General features: G+C 47.9%; 1 protein-coding gene across 1 annotated transcript in view; it reads right to left on the reverse strand.

The window, feature by feature from the left end:
• Positions 1 to 27,486, reverse strand: part of spega (striated muscle enriched protein kinase a) — a 684,640-nt gene that overhangs the window by 526,062 nt on the left and 131,092 nt on the right. The window contains exons 14-18 of the mRNA XM_068034685.1: positions 12,343 to 12,603; positions 10,965 to 11,123; positions 8,608 to 8,797; positions 4,054 to 4,283; positions 3,157 to 3,276 (exon numbers count right to left, since the gene is read on the reverse strand). Coding sequence (XP_067890786.1) covers positions 3,157 to 3,276; positions 4,054 to 4,283; positions 8,608 to 8,797; positions 10,965 to 11,123; positions 12,343 to 12,603 — 960 coding nt within the window. The remainder of the gene's footprint in view (positions 1 to 3,156; positions 3,277 to 4,053; positions 4,284 to 8,607; positions 8,798 to 10,964; positions 11,124 to 12,342; positions 12,604 to 27,486) is intronic.

Below are 27,486 nucleotides of genomic sequence, written 5' to 3' on the forward strand. Positions count from 1 at the left end.
TATACACACTTTCACTGCTGGGACACTCTGTCCTGTTATACACACACAGTCAGTGCGGGGCCACTCAGTCCTCATATACACACATGGTCAGTGCTGGGACACTCAGTCCTGTTCTAAACACTGTCAGTGCTGAGACACTCAGTCCTGTTATACACAATGTCAGTGCTGGGACACTCAGTCCTGCTTTACACACACTGTCTGTGCTGGGACAAGCAGTCCTGTTATGCACATTGTCAGTGCTGGGACACTCAGTCCTGTTATACACACTGTCAGTGCTGAGACACTGAGTCCTGTTATACACACACAGTCATTGCTGGGACACTGAGTCCTGTTATACACACATGTCAGTGCTGGGTCACTCAGCCCAGTTATACACAATGTCAGTGCTGGGACACTCAGTCCTGTTATACACACTGTCAGTGCTGGGACACTCAGTACTGTTATACACAATGTCAGTGCTGGGACACTCAGTCCTGTTATACACACACTGTCAGTGCTGGGACACTCAGTCCTGTTAGACACACTGTCAGTGCTGGGACACTCAGTACTGTTATACACAACGTCAGTGCTGGGACACTCAGTCCTGTTATACACACACTGTCAGTGCAGGGACACTCAGTCCTGTTATACACACTGTCTGTGCTAAAGAACAAAGAACAAATAAAATTACAGCACAGGAACAGGCCCTTGGGCCCTCCAAGCCTGCGCCGATCCAGATCCTCTATCTAAACATGTCGCCTATTTTCTAAGGGTCTGTATCTCTTTTCTTCCTGCCCATTCATGTATCTGTCTAGATACATCTTAAAAGACGCCATCGTGCCCGCATCTACCACCTCCGCTGGCAACGCGTTCCAGGCACCCACCACCCTCTGCGTAAAGAACTTTCCACGCATATCCCCCCTAAACTTTTCCCCTTTCACTTTGAACTCGTGTCCTCTAGTAATTGAATCCCCCACTCTTGGAAAAAGCCTCTTGCTATCCACCCTGTCTATACCTCTCATGATTTTGTACACCTCAATCAGGTCCCCCATCAACCTCCGCCTTTCTAATGAAAATAATCCTAATCTGCTCAACCTCTCTTCATAGCTAGCGCCCTCCATACCAGGCAACATCCTGGTGAACCTCCTCCGCACCCTCTCCAAAGCATCCACATCCTTTTGGTAATGTGGCGACCAGAACTGCACGCAGTATTCCAAATGTGGCCGAACCAAAGTCCTATACAACTGTAACATGACCTGCCAACTCTTGTACTCAATACACCGTCCGATGAAGGAAAGCATGCCGTATGCCTTCTTGACCACTCTATTTACCTGCGTTGCCACCTTCAGGGAACAGTGGACCTGAACACCCAAATCTCTCTGTAAATCAATTTTCCCCAGGACTTTTCCATTTAATGTATAGTTCACTCTTGAATTGGATCTTCCAAAATGCATCACCTCGCATTTGCCCTGATTGAACTCCATCTGCCATTTCTCTGCCCAACTCTCCAATCTATCTATATTCTGCTGTATTCTCTGACAGTCCCCTTCACTATCTGCTACTCCACCAATCTTAGTGTCGTCTGCAAACTTGCTAATCAGTCCACCTATACTTTCCTCCAAATCATTAATGCTGGGACAATCAGTCCTGTCATACACACACTGTCTGTGCAGGGACAATCAGTCCTGTTATGCACACACTGTCAGTGCTGGGACACTCAGTCCTGTCATACACACACTGTCTGTGCAGGGACAATCAATCCTGTTATGCACACACTGTCAGTGCTGGGACAATCAGTCCTGTCATACACACACTGTCTGTGCAGGGACAATCAGTCCTGTGCTGCACACACTGTCAGTGCTGGGACACTCAGTCCTGTGCTGCACACATGGTCAGTGTTGGGACACTCAGTCCTCATGTCCACACACTGTCAGTGCTGGGACACTCAGTCCTGTGCTGCACACACTGTCAGTGCTGGGACACTCAGTCCTGTGCTGCACACACTGTCATTGCTGGGACGCTCAGTCCTGTGCTGCACACATGGTCAGTGTTGGGACACTCAGTCCTCATGTCCACACACTGTCAGTGCTGGGACACTCAGTCCTGTGCTGCACACACAGTCAGGGCTGGGACACTCAGTCCTGTTATACACACAGTCAGGGCTGGGACACTCAGTCCTCATGTCCACACATGTTCTGTGCTGGGACAATAAGTCCTGTTATGCACACACTGTCAGTGTTGGGTCACTCAGCCCTGTTATACACACTGTCAGTGCTGGGACACTCAGTCCTGTGCTGCACACACAGTCAGGGCTGGGACACTCAGTCCTGTTCTGCTCTTTCGGGCATGTTTGTCAGTTGATTTGATTCTGCGTCACGCCTTCCTCTTACTGGGGTGAGACTGACTTTGTGGAGCAGTGTGAGCCAGTGTTTCCACTGATTTTCCTGTGGCTCTCTTTCACTAAATGGTGACTAGAAATTTATGCTCTTGTACAGCACAGCAACAGCTTTGGCCCAACAGGTCTGCACAGGTTCAAACGAGATTCTTCTCTCCCCATCAGCATAACCTTCTATTCTTTTCTCCATCGTGCGCTCTAATCAAGGTTGTCCACAAGTTATCATAACTTCTCTCATTCAATCCCTCTGGACCTGAACCCCAGTGCTTGTTTTTTTTTTAGTTGCCTTGTTAACCTTGTTCCTGCAGTGATTTGTGACTGTGTACCTCAAGTTCCTTTGGCTTTTCTGCCCCATTATAAACAATATTTGGCCTTCTCTTTGTTTCTCTCTAAATGCACCATCTCACACTTTGCTATCATAAAATTAAGCTGCCAATTACACACCCATTTTGCAAGTGTCTTGATGTCTTTCTGTATTTTGTTCCAGACCTTCTCAGTATTAACTACACTCCACATCTGGGAAGTTTGATATTTTATTCCTGATTCCCGAGTCCATTTGTGTAGATGATGAACAACAACAGCATCAATTCCTGTGGAACACTACTTCCCACCTTTTGCCAGTCTGAGTAACTATCTTTAGCCCCTACTCTCTGTTTTGTAGCCAGTTTGCTGTCCATCAAGCTGTGCTTGTTCCCGTACTGACTTCTCTGTTAGTAACAGTTGTGACGTTGGAGGTCAGGTTTCCAGTGACTATGACAGTTACTGATGGTTCTGGATCTTACCGGATACATATATGTGGGCGTAGCTTGTGGCCTTCCCCACCTTGTTCGCTATGACACTTTTATAAACGCCCGCGTGAGAATGGTCGGCACAGCGAATGACCAAGCGATGGATGTCTTTATCTGTGGCGGAGAGAAGCCGTGGTAATGAAACTGTTAAGAGCTATGAAATGGGTAGCAAGCAGGAGCGCGTGGGCAACACATGGAGGCAAAGGAAGGTGAGGGTTCATGTTTGAATGCGACCTCTGACCCGCATCCGGCCATGTCAGGCAGCCTGGTGACAAGCATCGTGTGACCCAGTGCTGCTTGACATCGACACGATGGGCCGAATGGCCTCGCCTTTACCAGCATACTACTGCCTGACATGGAGTAGCCGAGGAGCCCTGGATGGGCCTCGTGCTAATTTCTCAGGAATTTTGTTGGACACTAAGGGAATTAAGAGATATGGGGATGGGGGTGGGAAAGCGAAACTGAGGTAGAAGATCTGCCATGATCTTATTTAATGGGGGAGCATGCTCGAGGGGCCGAATGGCCTACACCTTGCTCCTATTTCTTACACTGTAAGGTTCTTAATTCTGAGCAACCTCCAAGTTTCAAGGCCCGATTGAAATTCTGGAACATTCCACAAATATTCAATCGTAAAAGGTTCACAAGTCATGATCCAGCAGGAATGGGGAACAGAGGGAGCTGTGTGTGGGAAGCATATGTCTGGTGACTGTACGTCTACCACTGATGATGGTGAGCTGCCGATGTGGTAATGGAGATTATTGCTCTGCATTTTGAGAACTGCCTGTTCTACCCCGAATGACCATGAAGATTCAGCGTCGTGACATGCGCCCGTGTCACTTTTCTTTGCGTTTGTTAACGCAGCACTCGGGAAGGTTTAGTGGATTTACGTACACTGTGTCATCCTCCACTCGTCTGTGCTCTCCAGCTTGTGACCATTGTGGTACCAGGTGATGGCAGGGTAGGGTAGACCCGTCACCTGACACTCCAGGACTGCGTCCTTTCCCTCCATCACATCGATGTTCTGGATGGGTTTGATAAAATCCGGCATGGTGAAGCGTTCCATCTCGTTTTCTGGGATCTCAGGCTCCTCAGGAATCGAGGGCATCTTCTCCAGTTTGGCCCTGTGAAGAGAGAGAAGATGAGAAATGGGGGCTGGCTCGTCGTTCATGGTAACCACTGTCTCCTCTCACGGTGGAGGGACGTGACGGGGAGGAGAAATCTCAGCTGAATAGATTGAACAGCTTCCAGGGAACTTGGACACTGGGGATCTACCAAAGAAACCTCGAGACAGGGGATCTCCTGACCACAGAAACCTGGACACCAGGGATCTACGGACAACAAAAACCTGGACACTGGGGATCTACTGGCCACATCAACTTGAACACGGGGGATCTACTGACCACAGAAACCTGGACCCAAGGGATCTACTCCCCAAAGAAACTCTGAGACAGGGGATCTACTGGCCACAGGAACCTGGTCACAGGGGATCTACTACCACAGAAACTTGAACACAGGGGATCTACTGACCACTGGGACTTGAGCATAGGGGATCTACTGATCACAGAAACTTGGACATAGGGGATCTACTGAACAAAGAAACCTGGACACAGAGGATCTACTGACCACAGAAACTTGAACAAGGGGATCTACTGACTGCAGAAACCTGGGCACGGGATCTACTGCCCACAGAAACCTGGGCACAGGGGATCTACTGACCACAGAAACTTGAACACTGGGGATCTACTGACCACAGGGGCTGGAACATGGGGATCTACTGATCACAGAAATTTGGACACTTGGGATCTACTGACCACATAAACCTGGATGTGGGGATCTATTGACCACAGAAACTTGGGCACAAGGGATCTACTAACCACAGAAACTTGACACTGGGATCTACTGACCACAGAAACTTGACACCGGGATCTACTGGCCACAGAAACCTGGACACTGGGGATCTACTGACCACAGAAACATGGACACTGTGGATCTACGGACCACAGAAACCTGGCCACAGGGATCTACTGACCACATAAACTTGGACACAGGAGATCTACTGACCACTGAAACATGAACACAGGGGATCTACTGACCACAGAATCCTGGACACTGGGGATCTATTGACCACGAAACTTGACACCGGGATCTACTGACCACAGAAACCTGGCCACAGGGATCTACTGACCACAGAAACTTGGACACAGGGGATCTACTGTCCACAGAAACCTGGCCACAGGGATCTACTGACCACAGAAACTTGGACACTGGGGATCTACTGGCAACAGAAACCTGGACACAGGGATCTACTGACCACAGAAACCTGGACACGGGAATCTACTGACCACAGAAACTTGAACACAGGAGATCTACTGACCACAGAAACCTTGACACAGGGATCTACTGACCACAGAGACCTGGCCACGAAGATCTACTGACCATCAGAAATGTGGACACAGGGTTCTACTGACCACAGAAACCTGGACACTGGGGAACTACTGACCACAGAAACCTGGACACTGGGGATCTACTGACCACAGAAACTTGGACACTGGGGATCTACGGACCACAGAAACCTGGCCACAGGGATCTACTGACCACAGAAACCTGGACACTGGGGAACTACTGACCACAGAAACTTGGACACCGAGGATCTACTGACCACAGAAACCTGGACACTGGGGATCTACGGACAACACAAACCTGGACACAGGGGTCTACTGACCATAGAAACTTGGACACCGAGGATCTACGGACCACTCAAACCTGGACACTGGGGAACTACGGACCACAGAAACTTGGACACTGGGGATCTACGGACCACAGAAACCTGGCCACAGGGATCTACTGACCACAGAAACTTGGACACTGGGGATCTACGGACCACAGAAACCTGGCCACAGGGATCTACTGACCACAGAAACCTGGACACAGGTATCTACTAACCACAGAAACCTGGACACTGGGGATCTACTGACCACAGAAACCTGGACACTGGGGATCTACCAACCACAGAAACTTGGACACTGGGGATCTACGGACAACACAAACCTGGACACAGGGGTCTACTGACCACAGAAACCTGGTCACGGGGATCTACTGACCACAGAAACCTGAACACAGGAGATCTACTGACCGTATAAACCTGGACACAGGGATCTACTGGCCACTGAAACTTGAACACCGGGGATCTACTGACCACAGAAACCTTGACACGGGGATCTACTGACCACAGAAAACTTGACACAGGGATCTACTGCCCACAGAAATGTGGACACAGGGATCTACTGACCACAGAAACTTGGACACAGGGGATCTACTGACCACAGAGACGTGGACACAGGCAATCTACTGACCATGGAAACCCAGACACAGCGGATCTACTGACCATAGAAACTGGAATGCAGGGATCTACTGACCACCAGGAAACTCAAACACGAGGGATATCTGACTACAGAAACTCAAATTCAAGGATCTACTGACCACAAATACTCGGACACATTGAATCTACTGACCACAGATAGAGTCATGGAGTCATCGAGTTACTCAGCACAGAAGCAGGCCCTTCGGCCCATCGATGCTCAGACACAAGAGATATGAGACTATGTGCCTTACTCTAAACAGCCGGAAAACTAAGGCCCTCTTCCAACCCACTCCCACAGCACAACATCATCCTCCTTCAACAGGATCCACAGCGAGACCCTGGAAAACATGGACCATTTTCCATATCTCAGGAGTTTTATCTGAATGAAGGCAGACATAGATGACGCAATCCACCACCGGCTTCAGTGTGCCAGCTCTGCCCTCGTCCGACTGAGGAACAGAGTATTCGAGGACCAGGAGCTCAAACCCAGGACTAAGGTCATGGTGTACCAGACAGCTTCAGAGACTTGGACAATCTACAGCAGGCACCTCAAGACACTGGAGAAATACCAGCAACGCCGTCTCCGCAAAATCCTTCACATTCATTGGCAGGATAATGTCAAAATCCTCTCCCAAGCCAACATTCCCAGCACTGAGGTGCTAATCAACCAAAACCAGCTTCGCTGGGCGGGCCACGTCACCCACAAGCCTGAAACCAGGCTCCTCAAACTGCTGCTCTACTCTGAGCTTCACCGTGGCAAAAGACTCCCAGGAGGACAGAGGAAACCCTTTAGGGATGTTCTCAAGGCATCCCTGAAGAAATCCAACATACCCACCGACTCATGGGATTCCCTGTCCCCACGACGACTCAAAGTGGAGAAGGTACATTTGGGAACCTCGTGAAATTTTGTCGGGAGCAGACAGAAGCCAAGTCCAGGCAGCGGAAGGAGCACACAGCACCCCCCCCCAAGTAACTGTTCAAACATCACTTGTCCCATGTGTGGTAGAGTCTGCGGTTTGCACATCAGACTTGTGAGCCATGTTAGGACTCATTGAACTGGAGTGGAAGCAAGGCATCCTTGTCCCAAGGGACTGCCTAAGAAGAAGATGACTGACCACAGACATAATGAATCTACTGACCACCAGGTAACTTGGATATAAAAGATCTCCTCACCACCAGGAAATTCAGACACAAGGGATCAACTGCCCACAGAAACCTGGATATGAGGGATCTACTGACCACTGGAACTCAAACACAGGAGATCTGCTGACCACTGACACTGGGACAAGAGGGATATATTGACCACAGAAATGCAAACATAGGAATCTGCTGACCACAGAAACTCAGACACAAGAGATCAATTGACTATCAGGGAACTCGGCCACAAAAATTCTACTGACCACAGAAATTTGGACACAAGGGATCCACTGACCGCAGAAGCTCAGACACAGGGATCAACTGACCACTAGGGAACTTGGACACAAGGGCTCTATTGATGACAGGAACCCGGACACGGGGGATCTGCTGACCACTGAAATGTGGATATGAGGGATTCACTGATGACCAGGGAACTCACATAATTCTCCCCAGGGTTCTGAAGCTTGTGATTCTCAACTGAAATGATGCTTCCTATAAAGGATCCCCTGGACCTCTACAACACTGCTTTACACACAGATAATGTAGACTGACACTCTAGTGCAGTACTGAGGGAGTGCTGCACTGTCGGAGGTGCCATCTTTCTGATAAGGCAATAAACAGAGGCCCCTGCCTTCCTGCTCAGTTGGACATAAAAGATCCCACAGCCATTATTTCAGGGGAATTCCCCCTGGTGCCCTGGGAAATACTTGTCCCTCAATCAAGATCACAAAAAAAAAATGCTCTGGTCATTTATCTTCTTCCTGTTTGTGGAATCTTGCTGTGCACCAATGGTCTGCTGCATTTCCTGCATTACAACAGTGACTACCCTCCGAAAGCATCTAATTGGCTGCCAAGCACTTTGGGACGTCCTGAGATGGTGAAAGGCGCAATAGAAATGCACGTCTGCCTGTTCTTTATTGCCAGAACCCCGTCACTGCCGTCCTTACATCGGCGACGAAACAACAGGCCGCGGCTCCTCCACGTAGAGTTCTCCCGAGCAGAAGGCATCCCCGTGGGCATTCTGGGCAACGGCGGCATACTCCCCTTCGTTCTCACTGGCCGCGTGCATGATGATGAGCGAGTGCAGCCCTTGATCCCTCGTGATCCGCACTTCCTCCGTCTCCACCACTCTCTCACCTGCCAAACAGCATCAACATGTCAAATCACTGGAGTTCGATTTTTAAAAATGATTATTATTCACAGATCATTAAAAGTAGCAACGCAGGTCAGTAACACAGGTCTTGGACAGAATCAGGAACTGGAAGTCAATATCAAAATTTGTGGACAACACTTAATTAGTAGGGTGTATTTAATACTGAGGAAGACTGCGACAAAACACAGCTCAATGTGAATAATGGGTGTATAAATGGCAAATTAATGTTAATATAGCTCAGTGTGAGCTGGCGCATACTGGTAGGAGGAATACAAAGGCCACAAAATGGGGTAGCGAAGGTACCTGAAGGGGTAGACACATTCAGAAATCTTTAAAAGGAGTCATGTAAGAAAGGAAGAGTTGCATTTATGTCATGGTCACCGGACGTCTCAAAGTGCTTTACAGCCAAGGAAGTACTTTTTGAAATGTAGTCACTGTTGTAAGGCAGGAAACAAGGCAGCCAATTTGCGCACAGCAAGCTCCCACAAACAGCAATGTGATAATGACCAGATAATCTGTTTTTGGTGATGTTGACTGAGGAATAAATATTGGGGACTCCCCTACTCTTCAAAATAGTGCCATGGAATCTTTTATATCCACCTTAGAGGGCATAATCTAAAAGACAGCACCTCAGACAATGCTGCAATCTCTCAGTACTGCACTTAAGTGTCAACCTTGATTTTTGTGCTCAAGTCCTGGACTGACAGTGCTTCCAACTGAGCCACTGCTGACCCTGTGCAAGTTAATAAGGCCAGAAAAAAGCAAACCAAGTGCTGGCTTCACGTCGAGTGGGGCAGAATTGAAAAGCAGGGAAGTTATGTTAAATTTGTACAGAACCTGGGTTAGATCCACTGGAGTTACTGTGAACAGTTCTGATCTCCAGATTACGAAAAGGATATAGAAGAACGAGAGAAGATGCAAAAGGAAATCACAAAGATAATGGCAGAACTGAAAGGTTATAACTAAGAAACGTCTTCACCCACAGAGCAATAATCCCTCTAAGCTGCATGAGTGTGTAGCACTCAGTAACTATGAGGTTCGCAAGCTGTAACCTTTACGATACTGCATTTGCGTGGATCCACAAAAAATATTTAATGGTACAGTGTATTAAATTGAACAGGCTGCGCACAACAAAAAATTTATAGAAGGATCATTGCCACAGAATATGGAACTAGCTACGACAATAAGTGCTTGAGGCAAATAGTCGGGATGCATTTAAGGGGAAGCTGGATAAACACAGGAGGGAGAAAGGAATAAAAGGATATATTGATGGGGTGAGATGAAGAGGCGTGGGAGGAGGCTCCTGTGGATCATAAACACTAGCGGGGACCAGTTGGGTCAGTAGACCTCTCCCTCACCTAGAGTGTCAGCCTAGATGTGTGTGCTCAAGTCTCTATAGTGACGACTTGAACCCACAATCTTCCGACTCAGATCATAGAGTCATAGAGTTATACAGCACAGAAACAGGCCCTTCGGCCCACCGTGTCCGTGCCAGCCATCGAGCCTATCTATTCTAATCCCATTTTCCAGCACTTGGCCCGTAGCCTTGTATGCTCTGGTATTTCAAGTGTTCATCTAAATACTTCTTAAATGTTAGAACCATGGTTATATACAGCACAGAAACAGGCCCTTTGGCCATTGTGTCCGTGCCGGCAATTAAGTACATATCAATTCCAATCCCATGATTCCACCCACCCCTGAGCCACAATTGGCATGTGAGGTAGCGTGCAATGGATTAATGGGAAAAGAACTGTACTGACACTCCCAGTGCTGGCACTGAGGAAATGCAGCTTTTCAGATGAGCAATAAAACAAGGCCCTCGCAGGTGCACATAAAAGTTCCAATGGCCATTACTTAGAAGAAGAGCAGGGGGAGTCTCTCCTCGATGTCCCTGGGACAAAATTTATTCCTCAGCTAACATCACGAAAAAACAGATTATCTGGTCATTATCACATAGCAGTTTGTGGGAGCTTGCTGTGCACAAATTGGTTGCCGCGTTTCCTACATTACAACAGTGACTACACTTCAAAGAAAAGTACTTCATTGGCTGTAAAGTGCTTTGGAATGTCCTGAAGTCAAGAAAGACGCTATGGAAATGCAAATTTTTCTTCCAACTTCAATGGTATTTATCGCGGTATTTGGCAGAATTACCAAAGTGCATCCAGATGACGGTAGGTGGGGGGGTCCCGCTCACTTTGACGTCGAGGTGGGCAGTCCTGCCCTCGATCACAAAGACATCTTCCAGCTTTCTGGTAAAGAGTGGAGGAACAGAGGGCAGCACCGTCAGCTTGGCACTGCTCGTCTTCTCATCTGCAGGGGAAAGAACCCAACAATCAGGAGAATTCATCCAGGCTGCATCATTGATCCCACTGACAGCAAGGTCCAAGGTTTAGTAACCGATCCAGAGTGAAACACTGCGACTGGCTCCTGTGCCCCAGGACTCAGGAAGGGGAAAAATAGAATGTTACAGTACAGAAAGGGCCATTCAGCCCATCATGACTGTGTCGGCATCTGCTCTTTCCCCGTAGTGCTGCAATTTTTCCCCTTCATGTACTTATCCAATTCACTTTTGAAAGTTACTATTGAATCTGCTTCCACCGCCCTTTCAGGCAGCGCGTTCCAGATCACAACAACTCACTGCGTAAAAAAAATTCTCCTCCTCTCCCCCTCTGATTCTTTTGCCAATCACCTTAAATCTGTGTCCTCTGTTAATATATAAAAGACTGCCGGTCTATTTGTATCCCTGAAGGTTTTAAGGGCAATGGTAGAGATATTACCAAGTTAGGACAGAATGATTGCAGAAGCTGGGATTGTTATCCTTACAGCAGAGAAGATTAACGGGAGATTTAATAGAGATGTTCAAAATGATGAGGGACTTTGATACAGTAAATGAGGAGAAACTGTCTCCACTGCAAGGAGGGGTCGGTAACCACAGATTTAAGGTGATTGGCAAAAGAAGCAGAGCTGACAAAAGTTTTTAAAAATGTTTACAGTGAGCTGCTCCTCAAACAGGAAACACTTGTTCACACAAAGAGTAGTGGAAACCTGGAACTCTTTCCCCCAAAAAGCTGTTGAGGCTGGAGGTGGGGGGTGTCAATTGAAAATTTCAAAACAGAGGTTGTAGATTTTTGTTAAGTAAGGGTATTAAGGGTTCCAGATTGAGTTAAGGTGCAGATCAGCCATGATCTAACTGAATGACGGAACAGGCTTAAGGGGCTGAATGGCCTCACCCTTCCCCTATGAGGTTACCATGGATACAGAAGTATAACAGTTCTGGCCCTAACCTTTCGTGGTGAGTTTAATGGGCAGTGGATGTGTAAATGCAGCAATTTGTTCAAACTCACAGGGTGGTTGAGGACAATCTGCCATTTTTTGTGAGGTTAATGGCAGAGTGACACAAACTGTCCAACAACTCGTGCCGATTTGCAACTCACGGAGTCTCTCTCCCTCTGCATTTTTTTTTGATGCCCTGATAACCCGCGTAAACTCAGCATTACCTTCGCAGCATGTTCCGGGCGCAGTGGCTCACCTTTCGCTGTGCTGAGCTTGCAGGTGTAAACTCCCGTGTCATCTTCATGGACCGAGTTGAGAAGCAGTTTGCACCTCTTGCCGTCAAAGTGCATCTTGCAGTTGAGCAGTGCGGGCTGGACCAGCTTCCCATTGGTCAGCCAGTCAACGTCAACATCGGGGGGCCCTCGGATCTCGCATTCGAAACAGGCTGACTCTCCGGCGTTAACCGTGATGTCGCGCGCCGGAGCCACGATGGTCAGTGTCTGGTCATCACGCCGGCCTAGAACACAATGAGAATAAACAGCACAACATCAACAAACAACTTGCATTTATATAGTGCCTTCAATTGTAGGATGTCCCCATGGCGCTCCTCAGCAGTGCCATCAGCCAAATATTTGGCATTGAACCACATAGGAGATATTAGAACAGGTGTCCAAAAGCTTGGTCAAAGGAGCACCTTAAAGGAGGAGAGGTATGTAGAGAGGCAAAGTGGTTTCAAGAGGGAATTCCAGATCTTAGGTCCCAGGAAGCTGAAGGCATGGCCGCCGATGGTGGCACGAGGGGAGGGGGGCACAGACATGAGGCCAGAATTGGAGGAGTGCAGAGGTTCTCGGAGGATTGTAGGGCTTGAGCAGGCTACAGAGATAGGGAGGGGTGAGGCCCTGGAGGGAAACATATCACTCTGGTAAAGTAATGGTTAATGTCGGCGTGTAGAGAAAGAAAATGATCAAAGATGAGCAAACAACAGGCCACTGAATTCATTGAATCTTCGGAATGATCTATCCCAGACAGCTGTAGATGCTCAGTTGTTGAGTATATTCAAGACAGAGTCTGATAGATTTTTGAGCACTAAGGGACTTAAGGAATATGGGGATAGTGCAAGAACGTGGAGTTGAGGTAGAAGATCAGCTGTGATCTTATCGAATGGGACAGCAGGTTTGAGGGGGCCAAATGGCCTCCTCCAGTTCATATTTCCTATGTTCTTATTAAATACCCCAGATGTTATAATGGTTCACATGTAGCTGAATGGGGGATGATGGTGTCTTTGAAGGACAGTAGTCCAGGGTTGAATAGTGGAGATGTGAATAGATGAATATTCTGGAATCTTATTATCTTTGGGGACCAGGGAGATTAAATAGATATGGTTTTGGGTGATGGAAGGCCAGTAGATTGGTCAGGCTCATAGCAGAGCACCTTGTACATGGTCTGTGAGAAGCGATATCGAATAGACTTTTTCTTATTCCAGGCTTTCTTAATGTTCTTAAAATGTTGCTGACAAATATAGGAAAGAAAAAAGAATGAACAAACATTTCTTTAGCACCTTTACCTACAGGACATCCTAAAGCGCTTTACAACTAAAAAAAACAGGACCTTTGAAGTTTAGTCACTGTTGGAATGAAGGACCTGTGGCAGCCAATTTGCACACAGAAAGATCCCACAAATAGCAATGTAGTCATGGCAGACAATCTGGTCTGTTTAGTGATATTGGTTGAAGGCATAAATGTCAACATGAAGCTAATGTCAAAGAGGTCGAGTCCTTGTGGGAGTCATACGCTGTCTTACTTGCAATAGAATTCAGAAATTTGATCCTATAATCCAGGCCGACACTCTAGTACGGTACTAAGCACTGGTGGAGGCGCCTTTGACAAAAACCCTAGGGCCAGTGCTCTTCCTCCAAATAGTGTCATGGGATCTTTTATGCCCACTTGAGAGGACAGACGACATCGCTGACAGTGCAGCACTCACTCAGTCCTGCATTGGGAGTGTCAGCCTGAACTATGGGCTCAAGCCTCTGGAATCGATTTCAATTTGGACAGTGTATAATCCTTGCAGGGACTTAAACTGCCTGACATCGGCTTTTGGTTTTCATCTTCCCTCAAGCCTGCTCTCCCATTCAATAAGATCACAGCTGATCTTCTACCTCAACTCCACCTTCTTGCACTATCCCCATATTCCTTAATTCCCTTAGTGCTGAAAAATCTATCAGACTCTGTCTTGAATATACTCAATGACTGAGCATCTACAGCTCTCTGGGATAGAGAATTCCAAAGATTCAGTGAGTGAAGAAATTTCTCCTCATTTCAGCACAAAATGGCCTCCAATCAGACGTCAAAACAGATTTTTATCCATCTTCTTTCTCAAGAGTTATCCAGCTTAGCCTTAACTGGGATCCTGCTCCACATACCCGCTAATGAAGATCCCTTGATCTGATTCTCTTTTCCTCACACTAGTAGTTCACATGACCTTCAGACTCAGATCAAGAACACTACCACTCATCCAAGGCTGACACCTTGGTTGACACTTTTTCCCACATCTGTCACAAGGGGCCACCTGTCATATCACATAGGAACATAGCAGCAGGAGTAGGCCATTCAGCCCATCGAGTCTGCTCTGCTATTCAATACGATCATGGCTGATCATCCACTTCAATGCCTTTTTCTGCGCACTGCCCTCGTATCCCCTTATGTCACGCCAGGGACTCTCTCCAATCTTCTTAATTGAGTGAACAACTGCAGAAAAAAAACTGCCAGGACAGAGGATAGTCTGCGAAATTTCTCCTTGATGCCCCAAAGGCAGCCAACAACAACTTGCATTGGTATAACACCTTTATCGCAGTCAAACATCACCAAGGCTCTTCGCAGGCGACATTTAAGATATTCGGATAGATGACCAAAAGCTTGGTCAAAGAGGTGGGTTTTTAAGAAGCGTCTTAAAGGAGAGAGAGGCGGAGAGGTTTAGGAAGGGAATTCCACAGCTTAGGCCAATGGTGGAGCGATGAAAATAGGTGGGGGGAGGGGGGGTGCATTCTGTGAGACAAAAGAAATTCGTTCAAATCCAAAAGTTGTTTGACATTTCTAATTTTTCTCTTCTGATCTCTGTTTCTCTCAACATTTGAAAAATGGGAATCGTCTCATTCTTCCCAATTTTCTCAAATTTTTCTCCAAGTCAGGCAAGATAAGGAGTGTGAGTTTCTCCTCAAAATTCTGAGTCTTAGAATCACCATCATCAAAGGGTTGTCAACCCTCCAGTTATTTACACAAATGGATCTGAATCAATTTTTGCACATTATCGCACGGATGTTGTCTGCATTTTTAAGTGAGACACTAACCTCTTTAAAAGAACCAAACAGTTCCAGTTAGCAGATGATTACACATGTTGGGGCTGATTTTAATTTGAGGCACACATTGAGGCCAGTGAGCTGCAGGCACTGAGGAGGCAAGCTGGCAGTCAGAGCGTGAGAGGAAAGGAAGGAGAGAGGAAAGGAAGGAGGGAGGGAAGGAAGGTGAGAAGGGAAGGAGGGAGTGAGGAAGAAAGGGAAAGAGGGAGAGAAGGAAGGGAAGAAAGAAAGATATCAGAGGAGTAGTTTAGATCAGTTGATTGATGATCATGTAATGTTATGTGAAGCCACTGGACTGAATGTGTCACATAATGTTACTCTGTCAGAGCCACCAATGGCCACAATACCATTGGAACGTTATGATCGCACACTGCATTTAGTATATAATAGATAGATAGTGAATATAGTCAAAAGTGCAGGTCGGCAATCATTCTTGGAACATTCCTGCATTCCCCAACTTTGTCAAAATATTGTGGGCATACTTTCCTATTTCATTGGACTTCTGGGATGATGACTGGTGGACGAGGATTGGTGGACGAGGAATGGTGGTCGAGGATTGGTGGTCGAGGATTGGTGGTCGAGGATTGGTGGTCGAGGATTGGTGGACGAGGATTGGTGGACGAGGATTGGTGGACGAGGATTGGTGGACGAGGATTGGTGGACGAGGATTGGTGGACGAGGGTTGGTGGACGAGGGTTGGTGGACGAGGGTTGGTGGTCGAGGGTTGGTGGTCGAGGGTTGGTGGACGAGGGTTGGTGGACGAGGGTTGGTGGACGAGGGTTGGTGGACGAGGGTTGGTGGACGAGGGTTGGTGGACGAGGGTTGGTGGACGAGGGTTGGTGGACGAGGGTTGGTGGACGAGGAATGGTGGACGAGGGATGGTGGACGAGGGATGGTGGACGAGGGATGGTGGACGAGGGATGGTGGACGAGGGATGGTGGACGAGGAATGGTGGACGAGGAATGGTGGACGAGGATCGGTGAACGAGGAATGGTGAACGAGGAATGGTGGTCGAGGATCGGTGGACGAGGATTGGTGGACGAGGATTGGTGGTCGAGGATTGGTGGTCGAGGATTGGTGGACAAGGGTCGGTGGACGAGGGTCGGTGGACGAGGAATGGTGGTCGAGGATCGGTGGACGAGGAATGGTGGTCGAGGATCGGTGGACGAGGAATGGTGGTCGAGGATTGGTGGACGAGGAATGGTGGACGTGGATCGGTGGACGAGGATTGGTGGATGATGGATGGCGGATAGACACAAAGCCAAGGGCAAGAGAATGAGATAACTGTGAAAGCTGAGATGTACCATCTTAATCTTACTAGGTTTTTATTCTTAAGCATAGATGTAAGAAATGACACCATTGTGCTTGGTCTGCAGTTTTTCAAATATTTTATTGGATTTTGTTTTTACTAAAAAGTGTGCTTTTTCTTACAAATTGTCACTGTATCTCCACAGACCAGGTTCTATACACTAATAAACATGAATAGAGAGAAGGAATGACGAGCAAAACATTTCGCAAACTCAGCCCTGCCGGCAATGTTGAGTGCCAACTCCATGGACTCATCATCCTTGCCAGGACCACACGCTTGCTTTGCACAAAGCAAGCCACTTCACATGGACTCCCAGATCTTAAAGATGCTTTTACAATTCAGATAGAACCAGCAGCATCTGGTGAAGCTAAACATTTCACACTGCATTTTGAATATTAGACTTTGGTTAGTGCTTAGAAAAATCTCTCCATTTCTTCCAACTGTTCCCAAAGGTCAAAGGGTCAGAGTGTGAACACTGACCCCCGACCAAGTATCATCATCAAACTGTAACAAGAACACGAGCAATAACATGAAAATATATGTATATATTCTAAGTATTCACGGGCTAACACCTCTCAAACATTCACACTTTATTAAAGCATTTCAGTGATGTCTCTAGATGAATCTTAAAAGGTTGCACAGCAGGAGTTTATATCACAAGAAAGACATCACAAACAGATTGTACGCTGCCAGGGTTGGCAGTGCTCGAGAAAAAGGAATGAAAAGGTTGGAAAATAAAATGGATTTAAAAAGTGCGATTCACTGCAGCTGATGTTTTGGTGGGATTGTAAAGTGATACAGCACAGAAGGAGGTCATTCAGCCCATTGTGCCTGTACTGGCTCTTTGAACAAGCTATACAATTAATCCCTGCCCTTTCCCCACAACACTGCAAATTTCTTCTTTTCAAGTATTTATGCAATTCCCTTTTGCAAGTTACTATTGAATCTGCTTCCACCGCCCTTTCAGGCAGTGCGTTCCAGATCACAACTCGCTGTGTAAAAAAATGTCTCTTCATCTCCCCCTCTCTGGTTCACTTGCCAATCATCTTAAAATGTGTCCTCTGGTTAAAGGCCCACCTGCCACGGGAAACAGTTTCTCCTTATTTACTCGATCAAACTTTCTCATGATTTTCAACGCCTCTATTAAATCTCCCCTTAACCTTCTCTGCTCTAAGGAGAACAATCCCAGCTTCTCCAGTCTCTCCACATTAACTGAAGTTCCTCACCCCTGGTACCATTCTAGTAAATCTTCTCAAACATTCCTAAAGTGCAGTGCCCACAATTGAATACAACATTCCAAACCCGCTACCTCTACCAACTAGAAGAACAAGGGCAGCAAATACCTGGGAACACCAACACCTGTAAGTTCCCCTCCAAGTCACACACCATCCTGACTTGGAACGATATCGCCGTTCCTTCACTGTCGCTGGGTCAAAATCCGGGAACTCCCTTCCTAACAGCACTGTGGGTGTACCTACCCCAAATGGACTGCAGCGGTTCAAGAAGGCAGCTCACCACCACCTTCTCAAGGACAATTAGGAATGGGCAATAAATGCTGGCCTGGCCAGTGATGCTCACAGAAAATAAAAGAATAAATAAAAAATAAGGATTAATTATTAATTGTAATGAGTGGAAAATCATGAAATTTGGACACAGCGACCACGACACAATTGTCCCAACTCTGCCATCGTGTGGAGCGAGGCTCCATGCGGGGAATGGGGCGGGGCGGAGGGTTAAGTCAGGAGGGGACAATTTTACCCCACTAACTTGGAGCTTCAAATCTATGGCAATGAAGAGGAGGACACTGAGTTTGTAAAGCTAATTCACAAGAAAGGGTTCTGCTGATGATACACTTTAGAGAGAGTCCTACAATTAGCATTAGTTCTCTTAATAGTGGCAGCATGAGAGCAATGGGCGAACTCTTTAAAAGGACCAGCACAGGCAAGATGGGCCGAATGGTCCCTTCCTGTGCTGTAAGATTTTTAATTATTTTAAAGACCTTGATCAGATCACCCCTCAATTTGCTAAATGCAAGGGAAGCCAAATTTATGCAACCTGCCATTAAAATTTAACCATTTAAACTCTGGTGAATATATTCTGTACCCTCTCCAGTATATCCTTCCGGAGGTACCCCCCTCCTCCCCTAAACCAACATCGCAATGGGTTCGCCTTGTAACCACAAAGACCACTGATCAAATACATGGGTCTGGAGGATAACTCACTCGCATCCCACCATCCCACCACCCATATTCAATTCATGTGAGTGCAAGTGAGTGAATATCTATGTGACCAGGTGCGTGTTTGTCAGAGCGAGTGTGCATGTCAGTAACTTTGTGCGAGTGTGTGCGCACTGTTCGTGTAATAAGTGTGTGAATGTGTCCAAATATGAGAGAGATAGAATATACACACTGCACTGTTGGAGGGTCAGAACTAAGGGAGTGCTGCACTGTCAGAGGGTCAGTACTGAGGGAGTGCTGCACTGTCAGAGGGTCAGTACTGAGGGAGTGCTGCACTGTCAGAGGGTCAGTACTGAGGGAGCGTTACGCTGTCGGAGGGTCAGTACTGAGGGAGTGCTGCACTGTCAGAGGGTCAGTACTGAGGGAGCGTTACGCTGTCAGAGGGTCAGTACTGAGGGAGTGCTGCACTGTTGGAGGGACAGTACTGAGGGAGTGCTGCACTGTCAGAGGGTCAGTACTGAGGGAGCGTTACGCTGTCGGAGGGTCAGGACTGAGGGAGTGCTGCACTGTTGGAGGGTCAGTACTGAGGGAGTGCTGCACTGTCAGAGGGTCAGTACTGAGGGAGCGTCAGTACTGAGGGAGTGCTGCACTGTCAGAGGGTCAGTACTGAGGGAGCGTTACGCTGTCAGAGGGTCAGTACTGAGGGAGTGCTGCACTGTTGGAGGGACAGTACTGAGGGAGTGCTGCACTGTCAGAGGGTCAGTACTGAGGGAGCGTTACACTGTCGGAGGGTCAGGACTGAGGGAGTGCTGCACTGTTGGAGGGTCAGTACTGAGGGAGTGCTGCACTGTCAGAGGGTCAGTACTGAGGGAGCGTTACGCTGTCGGAGGGTCAGTACTGAGGGAGTGCTGCACTGTCAGAGGGTCAGTACTGAGGGAGCGTTACGCTGTCAGAGGGTCAGTACTGAGGGAGTGCTGCACTGTTGGAGGGACAGTACTGAGGGAGTGCTGCACTGTCAGAGGGTCAGTACTGAGGGAGCATTACGCTGTCGGAGGGTCAGTACTGAGGGAGTGCTGTACTATCAGAGGGTCAGTACTGAGGGAGCATTATGCTGTCGGAGGGTCAGGACTGAGGGAGTGCTGCACTGTTGGAGGGACAGTACTGAGGGAGTGCTGCACTGTCAGAGGGTCAGTACTGAGGGAGCGTTACGCTGTCGGAGGGTCAGTACTGAGGGAGTGCTGTACTATCAGAGGGTCAGTACTGAGGGAGTGCTGCATTGTCAGAGGATCAGTACTGAGGGAGTGCTGTACTGTCAGAGGGTCATACTGAGGGAGTGCTGCACTGTCAGAGGATCAGTACTGAGGGAGTGCTGCACTGTCAGAGGGTCAGTCCTGAGGGAGTGCTGCAGTGTCGGAGGGTCAGTACTGAGGGAGTGCTGCACTATCAGAGGGCCAGTACTGAGGGAGCGCTGCATTGTCAGAGGGTCAGTACTGAGGGAGTGCTGCACTGTCAGAGGGTCAGTACTGAGAGAGTGCTGCACTGTCAGAGGGTCAGTACTGAGGGAGTGCTGCACTGTCAGAGGGTCAGTACTGAGGGAGTGCTGCACTGTCAGAGGGTCAGTACTGAGGGAGTGCTGCACTGTCAGAGGGCCAGTACTGAGAGAGTGCTGCACTGTCAGAGGGTCAGTACTGAGGGAGTGCTGCACTGTCAGAGGGTCAGTACTGAGAGAGTGCTGCACTGTCAGAGGGTCAGTACTGAGGGAGTGCTGCACTGTCAGAGGGTCAGTACTGAGGGAGTGCTGCACTGTCAGAGGGTCAGTCCTGAGGGAGTGCTGCACTGTCAGAGGGTCAGTACTGAGAGAGTGCTGCACTGTCAGAGGGTCAGTACTGAGGGAGTGCTGCACTGTCAGAGGGTCAGTACTGAGGGAGTGCTGCACTGTCAGAGGGTCAGTCCTGAGGGAGTGCTGCACTGATGGAGATACCGTCTTTTGGATGAAAAGTTAAACTGAGGCCCTGTTTGACCTCTCAGGTGGACACAAAGATCCTGCGGCCACTATTTCGAAGAAGTGAATCGGAGTTCTCCCCGGTGTCCTGACCAATACATGTCCCTCAGCCAACATCACTAAAAAAACAGATTATCTGGTCATTATCTCACTGCTTGTAAAACTGGCAGAATGGGATGAATGGCCTCCATCTCTGCTGTATCATTCTGTGATTCTATGACAGACAAAGGTGATTTACAAGACTTTTGCAACAAACTAATTTTTATAATTCCCTTGGCCAACTTAATTCCCTCGTTGATGAAGTGGACACCTGTTTTCGAAGTTAATGGCTTGTTTAAGAATGTGGGATTCAGGTAAAACACACTAGATTACAGGGTGGACAGTTCACGATGTGCACTTGTAAATGATGGGTGGGTGGGGGGGGGAGCGGTCGTGTGCGGAGGGAGGTTGGCGAGGTGGTGGAGGGCAGAGGAATTCTTCACAAACTCACCTGGACAAATAAAGTACAGTCTACAGCATTGGTTAAGTTATTCAGAAGGCTGCAGGTATTAACACAGTAAATTGTACAGTTACATAGACGTGTGACATTAACAAGAAGACACGAAGCACAAGTATCATTTAATAGAACACCCTGGAATAGTCTAACACTGGCTGCGTTTGAGGTCTATGTTGCAGTAACGATTAGTTCTTCAAAGCTATGGGTTATTAAACAACAGCCAGACACAAATGGACAACTACAGCCACCTGATGACAGTCAACATTGTGTTACTGCTAACCTGGTCACCAGAACTTCACATGAACAGTCCACTCGATATTTTTGGTCTTTGACTAAGAGCATCGGCGGTCAAAGTTTACTCTGTTTGACTGTGCTAGGAGGGGAACTATGATTCACCATGAGGTCAGAAGGTGAAGACCATCATTAAATACTCCTCAAATCAATTGTCTCGTTATTTCACCACAAACTAATGTCTATTCTTCACCCCCGCCCCCCTCTCTCTCCAGAGAACTGGCAGGAGAAAAGGTTAAAAATTACAACAGATGCTCAGATAAACTGCCTGTTTTTATGATTTTCATTTTGTCAGCGATTCGGGAGCAGTTTCACTCAGCAGTGAGGGACTTGGGGAAGGGGCAAATGCAAAGACGGAATCCTTTCCTGGCATTGTACAATCACAGATGGACTGTGTTTCCAATTCACCTTCACGTGGTGGAGCAGGAGTTCCCTTGGCCAAGAATTGGACAGATGTTGAGTGAGCTGGCCTGTGTCGCTCACAGCTGCAATAAACCAACCAGGCTAATTAAAACCGCTTGTAGCATCTTGTAGAAAGCATCCAGCACTCAGCAAGGAGTCTGACCCAGTTTATTAAGGCAGGGAATGCACTGTTACACAGCAACAGGAACTGGGCTCAAGACCTCACTATCTGTAACATTAGTACAACCGTCACAACCATCACAGGCCGAATCTTCTCAGAACTCCCTACTTGAAGGAACTGTTCAGTGAGGTTTAACAGAATTTCAGTATCTACGTCTACACCTGATTTTTTTGGCAAAGAATGTAAGTGTGTCGAACTCAGTGTCTTCCAAATCCGATCAGGAGGTCACCCAAATCTTGGTAGCAGTAAGCTAAGTTCTGATCTCCAATTCCCATCGTAACCCATGCTAGATGTGGCATTGTGTCTAGGACAGCTGAGGGAGGGGGTTGCTGACAGATGTTTCGCCCGCAACAATGCACGTGACATGAGTGACGGTCAAAGATCTCTCGTTGCCATGGCTCTACTTGACATGATTGCCCAGGCCTTGGCAAATTGCACGGCTGCAGGTTCAGTTCGGGACCCCTCCCCTCACCCCAGCCCATCCCATTAACCTTTTTCAAGAGGGAAACCTGAGCAAAAGCAAGTTCTGGGATGGTGTGAGTGTGGGGAAGAGGGGAAGGAGGAAGCACTGTGGGAGAGGCCCAGCCTCATCCATAGGCCGCATAAGTTGATGAGCATTTATTACCCACTAGAAACTCTGTCTCTCTCCTTGTCCCCATGGCCACCTCAAAACATCCTGAATTCAGATCTTCAATCAGTCTCCACCAATAACATAAAATAATTTTTCATTAGGAGCATGAACAAGCCTTTAGGTCCAACAAACTCAGCCTTTTCTGATAAACTCCAACCTAACTATCTTCTTACCACATCTCTCAATCCTTTCCGTCCAGAAACACATTGAGTTGTCTTTGAACCAACACACTCTGCTCCAATGTCATTCCCTCGGAATTTGTTTCATAACGTCCTTTTGGAATAACTTGTTCCACATGTCTTCCTTCCTTACTCCTAACTACCTAAATCGGCCTTGGTGTCAGAACCTTTCATTTCAGCGAACAGTTTTCATGGAATCCTTCAACACAGAAGGTGGCCATTCAGCCCATTGTGCCTGTGCTGGATCTTTCAAAGTGCTATCCAAGTAGTCCCACTCTCCTGCTTGTTCCCCGAGCCCAGCAAATTTTTCCTTTTCAAGTATTTATCCAATTCCCTTTTGAAAGTTACTATTGAATTTGCTTCCACCGCCCTTTCAGGCAGCGCGTTCCAGATCACAACAACTCACTGTGTAAAAAAAAAATTCCTCCCCTTGGACTTTTTGCCAATTAACTTTAACCTGTGCCCTTTTGGTTACCGACTGATCTGCCAGTGGAATCCGGTTCTCCTTATTTACTTATCAAAACCCATCATAATTGTGAACACTTCTATTAAATCTCTCCATAGCTCATCTCTGCTTTAAGGAGTACAATCCCAGCTTCTCCAATCTCCCCACACAACGGAACTCTCTCATCCCAGTTACCATTCTAGTAAATCTCCTCTGCACCTTCTCCAAGGCCTTGATATCCTTCCTAAAGTGATTTACCTGGATTAACTATGTAAATGAGCGGGTTATGAATCAGGAGTTGATGATGTACAAGAAACAACATCCTCAAGGCTGAGTGAATGACTAGCACTGAACACCTGACCATTGCAGGCACATGAACATTCCAGTTTGGATTCTAGTACATTGATCATATCCTTCACAACCATAAAGTCATTATGGCACTGAAGGAAGCTATTCGGCCCATCGAGTGTAGGATATACTAGCCAGCAAACTGACAAACAAGGGCTAGCCTCATCTCCAGACTGGACCACACACCATCACTCAGTGCTGAACGTTATGATTTAGCACTCTTGAAACTCACTGTAAACTGGTTCCACACCCTCTGCGCTCACTGTCAGAGTGACACACTCTCTGTGCTCACTGTCAGAGTGACACACTCTCTGTGCTCACTGTCAGAGTCACGCACTCTCTGTGCTCACTGTCAGAGTCACACACTCTCTTTGCTCACTATCAGAGTGACACACACTCTGCGCTCACTGTCAGAGTCACACACTCTCTGTACTCACTGTCAGAGTGACACACACTCTGCGCTCACTGTCAGAGTGTCACACTCTCTGCGCTCACTGTCAGATTGACACACTCTCTGCGCTCACTGTCAGAGTGTCACACTCTCTGCACTCACTGTCAGAGTGTCACACTCTCTGCACTCACTGTCAGAGTCACACACTCTCTTTGCTCACTATCAGAGTGACACACACTCTGCGCTCACTATCAGAGTCACGCACTCTCTTTGCTCAGTATCAGAGTGACGCACTCTCTGTACTCACTGTCAGAGTGACGCACTCTCTGTACTCACTGTCAGAGTGACGCACTCTCTGTACTCACTGTCAGAGTGACACAGTCTCTGCGCTCACTGTCACAGTGACAGACTCTCCGTGCTCACTATCAGTGTCACGCACCCTCTTTGCTCACGATCAGAGTGACAGACTCTCTGTGCTCACTATCGGAGTCACACACTCTCTGTGATCACTATCGGAGTCACACACTCTCTTTTATCACTGTCGGAGTCACACAATCTCTGTGATCACTGTCGGAGTCACACAATCTCTGTGATCACTGTCGGAGTCACACACTCTCTGTGATCACTGTCGGAGTGACACACTCTCTGTGATCACTGTCGGAGTGACACACTCTCTGTGATCACTGTCGGAGTGACACACTCTCTGTGATCACTGTCGGAGTGACACACTCTCTGTGATCACTGTCGGAGTGACACACTCTCTGTGATCACTGTCGGAGTGACACACTCTCTGTGATCACTGTCGGAGTGACACACTCTCTGTGATCACTGTCGGAGTGACACACTCTCTGTGATCACTGTCAGTGTCACTCACCCTCTTTGCTCACTATCAGAGTGACACACTCTCTGTGATCACTGTCGGAGTGACACACTCTCTGTGATCACTGTCGGAGTGACACACTCTCTGTGATCACTGTCGGAGTGACACACTCTCTGTGATCACTGTCGGAGTGACACACTCTCTGTGATCACTGTCGGAGTGACACACTCTCTGTGATCACTGTCGGAGTGACACACTCTCTGTGATCACTATCGGAGTGACACACTCTCTGTGATCACTATCGGAGTGACACACTCTCTGTGCTCACTGTCAGAGTGACACACTCTCTGTGCTCACTGTCAGAGTGACACACTCTCTGTGCTCACTGTCAGAGTGACACACTCTCTGTGCTCACTGTCAGAGTCACACACTCTCTTTGCTCACTATCAGAGTGAGACACACTCAGCGCTCACTATCAGAGTCACGCACTCTCTTGGCTCACTATCAGAGTGACAGACTCTCAGTGCTCACTGTCAGAGTGACACACTCTCTGTGATCACTGTCAGAGTGACACCCTCTCTGTGATCACTGTCAGAGTGACACACTCTCTTTGCTCACTATCAGAGTGACACACACTCAGCGCTCACTATCAGAGTCACACACTCTCTTTGCTCACTATCAGAGTGACACACTCTCTTTGCTCACTATCAGAGTGACACACTCTCTGTGATCACTGTCAGAGTGACATACTCTCTGTGATCACAATCAGAGTGACACACATTGCTCACTATCAGAGTGACACACTCTCTTTACTCACTATCAGAGTGACACACACTCAGCGCTCACTATCAGAGTCACACACTCTCTTGGCTCACTATCAGAGTGACAGACTCTCTGTGCTCACTATCAGAGTCACACACTCTCTATGTTCACTATCAGAGTGACAGACTCTCTGTGCTCACTACCAGAGTCACACTCACTCTTTGCTCACTATCAGAGTGACACACTCTCTGTGCTCACTATCAGAGTCACGCACTCTCTTTGCTCACTATCAGAGTTACGCACTCTCTTTGCTCACTGTCAGAGTGACACACTCTCTGTGATCACTGTCAGAGTGACACACTCTCTTTGCTCACTATCAGAGTGACACACTCTCTTTGCTCACTATCAGAGTGACACACACTCAGCGCTCACTATCAAAGTCACACACTCTCTGTGATCACTGTCAGAGTGACATACTCTCTGTGATCACTGTCAGAGTGACACACTCTCTTTGCTCACTGTCAGAGTGACACACTCTCTGTGCTCACTGTCAGAGTGACACACTCTCTTTGCTCACTATCAGAGTGACACACACTCAGCGCTCACTATCAGAGTCACACACTCTCTTTGCTCACTATCAGAGTGACAGACTCTCTGTGCTCACTATCAGAGTCACGCACTCTCTGTGTTCACTATCGGAGTGACAGATTCTCTGTGCTCACTATCAGAGTGACACACTCTCTTTGCTCACTATCAAAGTGACACACTCTCTTTGCTCACTATCAGAGTGACACACTCTCTGTGATCACTGTCAGAGTGACATACTCTCTGTGATCACTGTCAGAGTGACAGATTCTCTGTGCTCACTATCAGAGTGACACACTCTCTTTGCTCACTATCAAAGTGACACACTCTCTTTGCTCACTATCAGAGTGACACACTCTCTGTGATCACTGTCAGAGTGACATACTCTCTGTGTTCACTATCGGAGTGACAGACTCTCTGTGTTCACTATCGGAGTGACAGACTCTCTGTGTTCACTATCGGAGTGACAGACTCTCTGTGCTCACTATCAGAGTGACGCACTCTCTGTGCTCACTATCAGTGTGACACACTCTCTTTGCTCACTGTCAGAGTGACACACTCTCTTTGCTCACTGTCAGAGTGACACACTCTCTTTGCTCACTGTCAGAGTGACACACTCTCTGCACTCACTGTCAGAGTGACACACTCTCTGCACTCACTGTCAGAGTGACACACTCTCTGCACTCACTGTCACAGTGTCGCACTCTCTGCACTCACTGTCAGAGTGGCGCACTCTCTGCACTCACTGTCAGAGTGGCGCACTCTCTGCACTCACTGTCAGAGTGGCGCACTCTCTGCACTCACTGTCAGAGTGGCGCACTCTCTGCACTCACTGTCAGAGTGGCGCACTCTCTGCGCTCACTGTCAGAGTGGCGCACTCTCTGCACTCACTGTCAGAGTGGCGCACTCTCTGCGCTCACTGTCAGAGTGGCGCACTCTCTGCGCTCACTGTCAGAGTGGCGCACTCTCTGCGCTCACTGTCAGAGTGGCGCACTCTCTGCGCTCACTGTCAGAGTGGCGCACTCT

The sequence above is a fragment of the Heterodontus francisci genome, chromosome 7 (genome assembly GCF_036365525.1).
Source record: "Heterodontus francisci isolate sHetFra1 chromosome 7, sHetFra1.hap1, whole genome shotgun sequence".
Lineage (NCBI taxonomy): Eukaryota > Metazoa > Chordata > Chondrichthyes > Heterodontiformes > Heterodontidae > Heterodontus > Heterodontus francisci.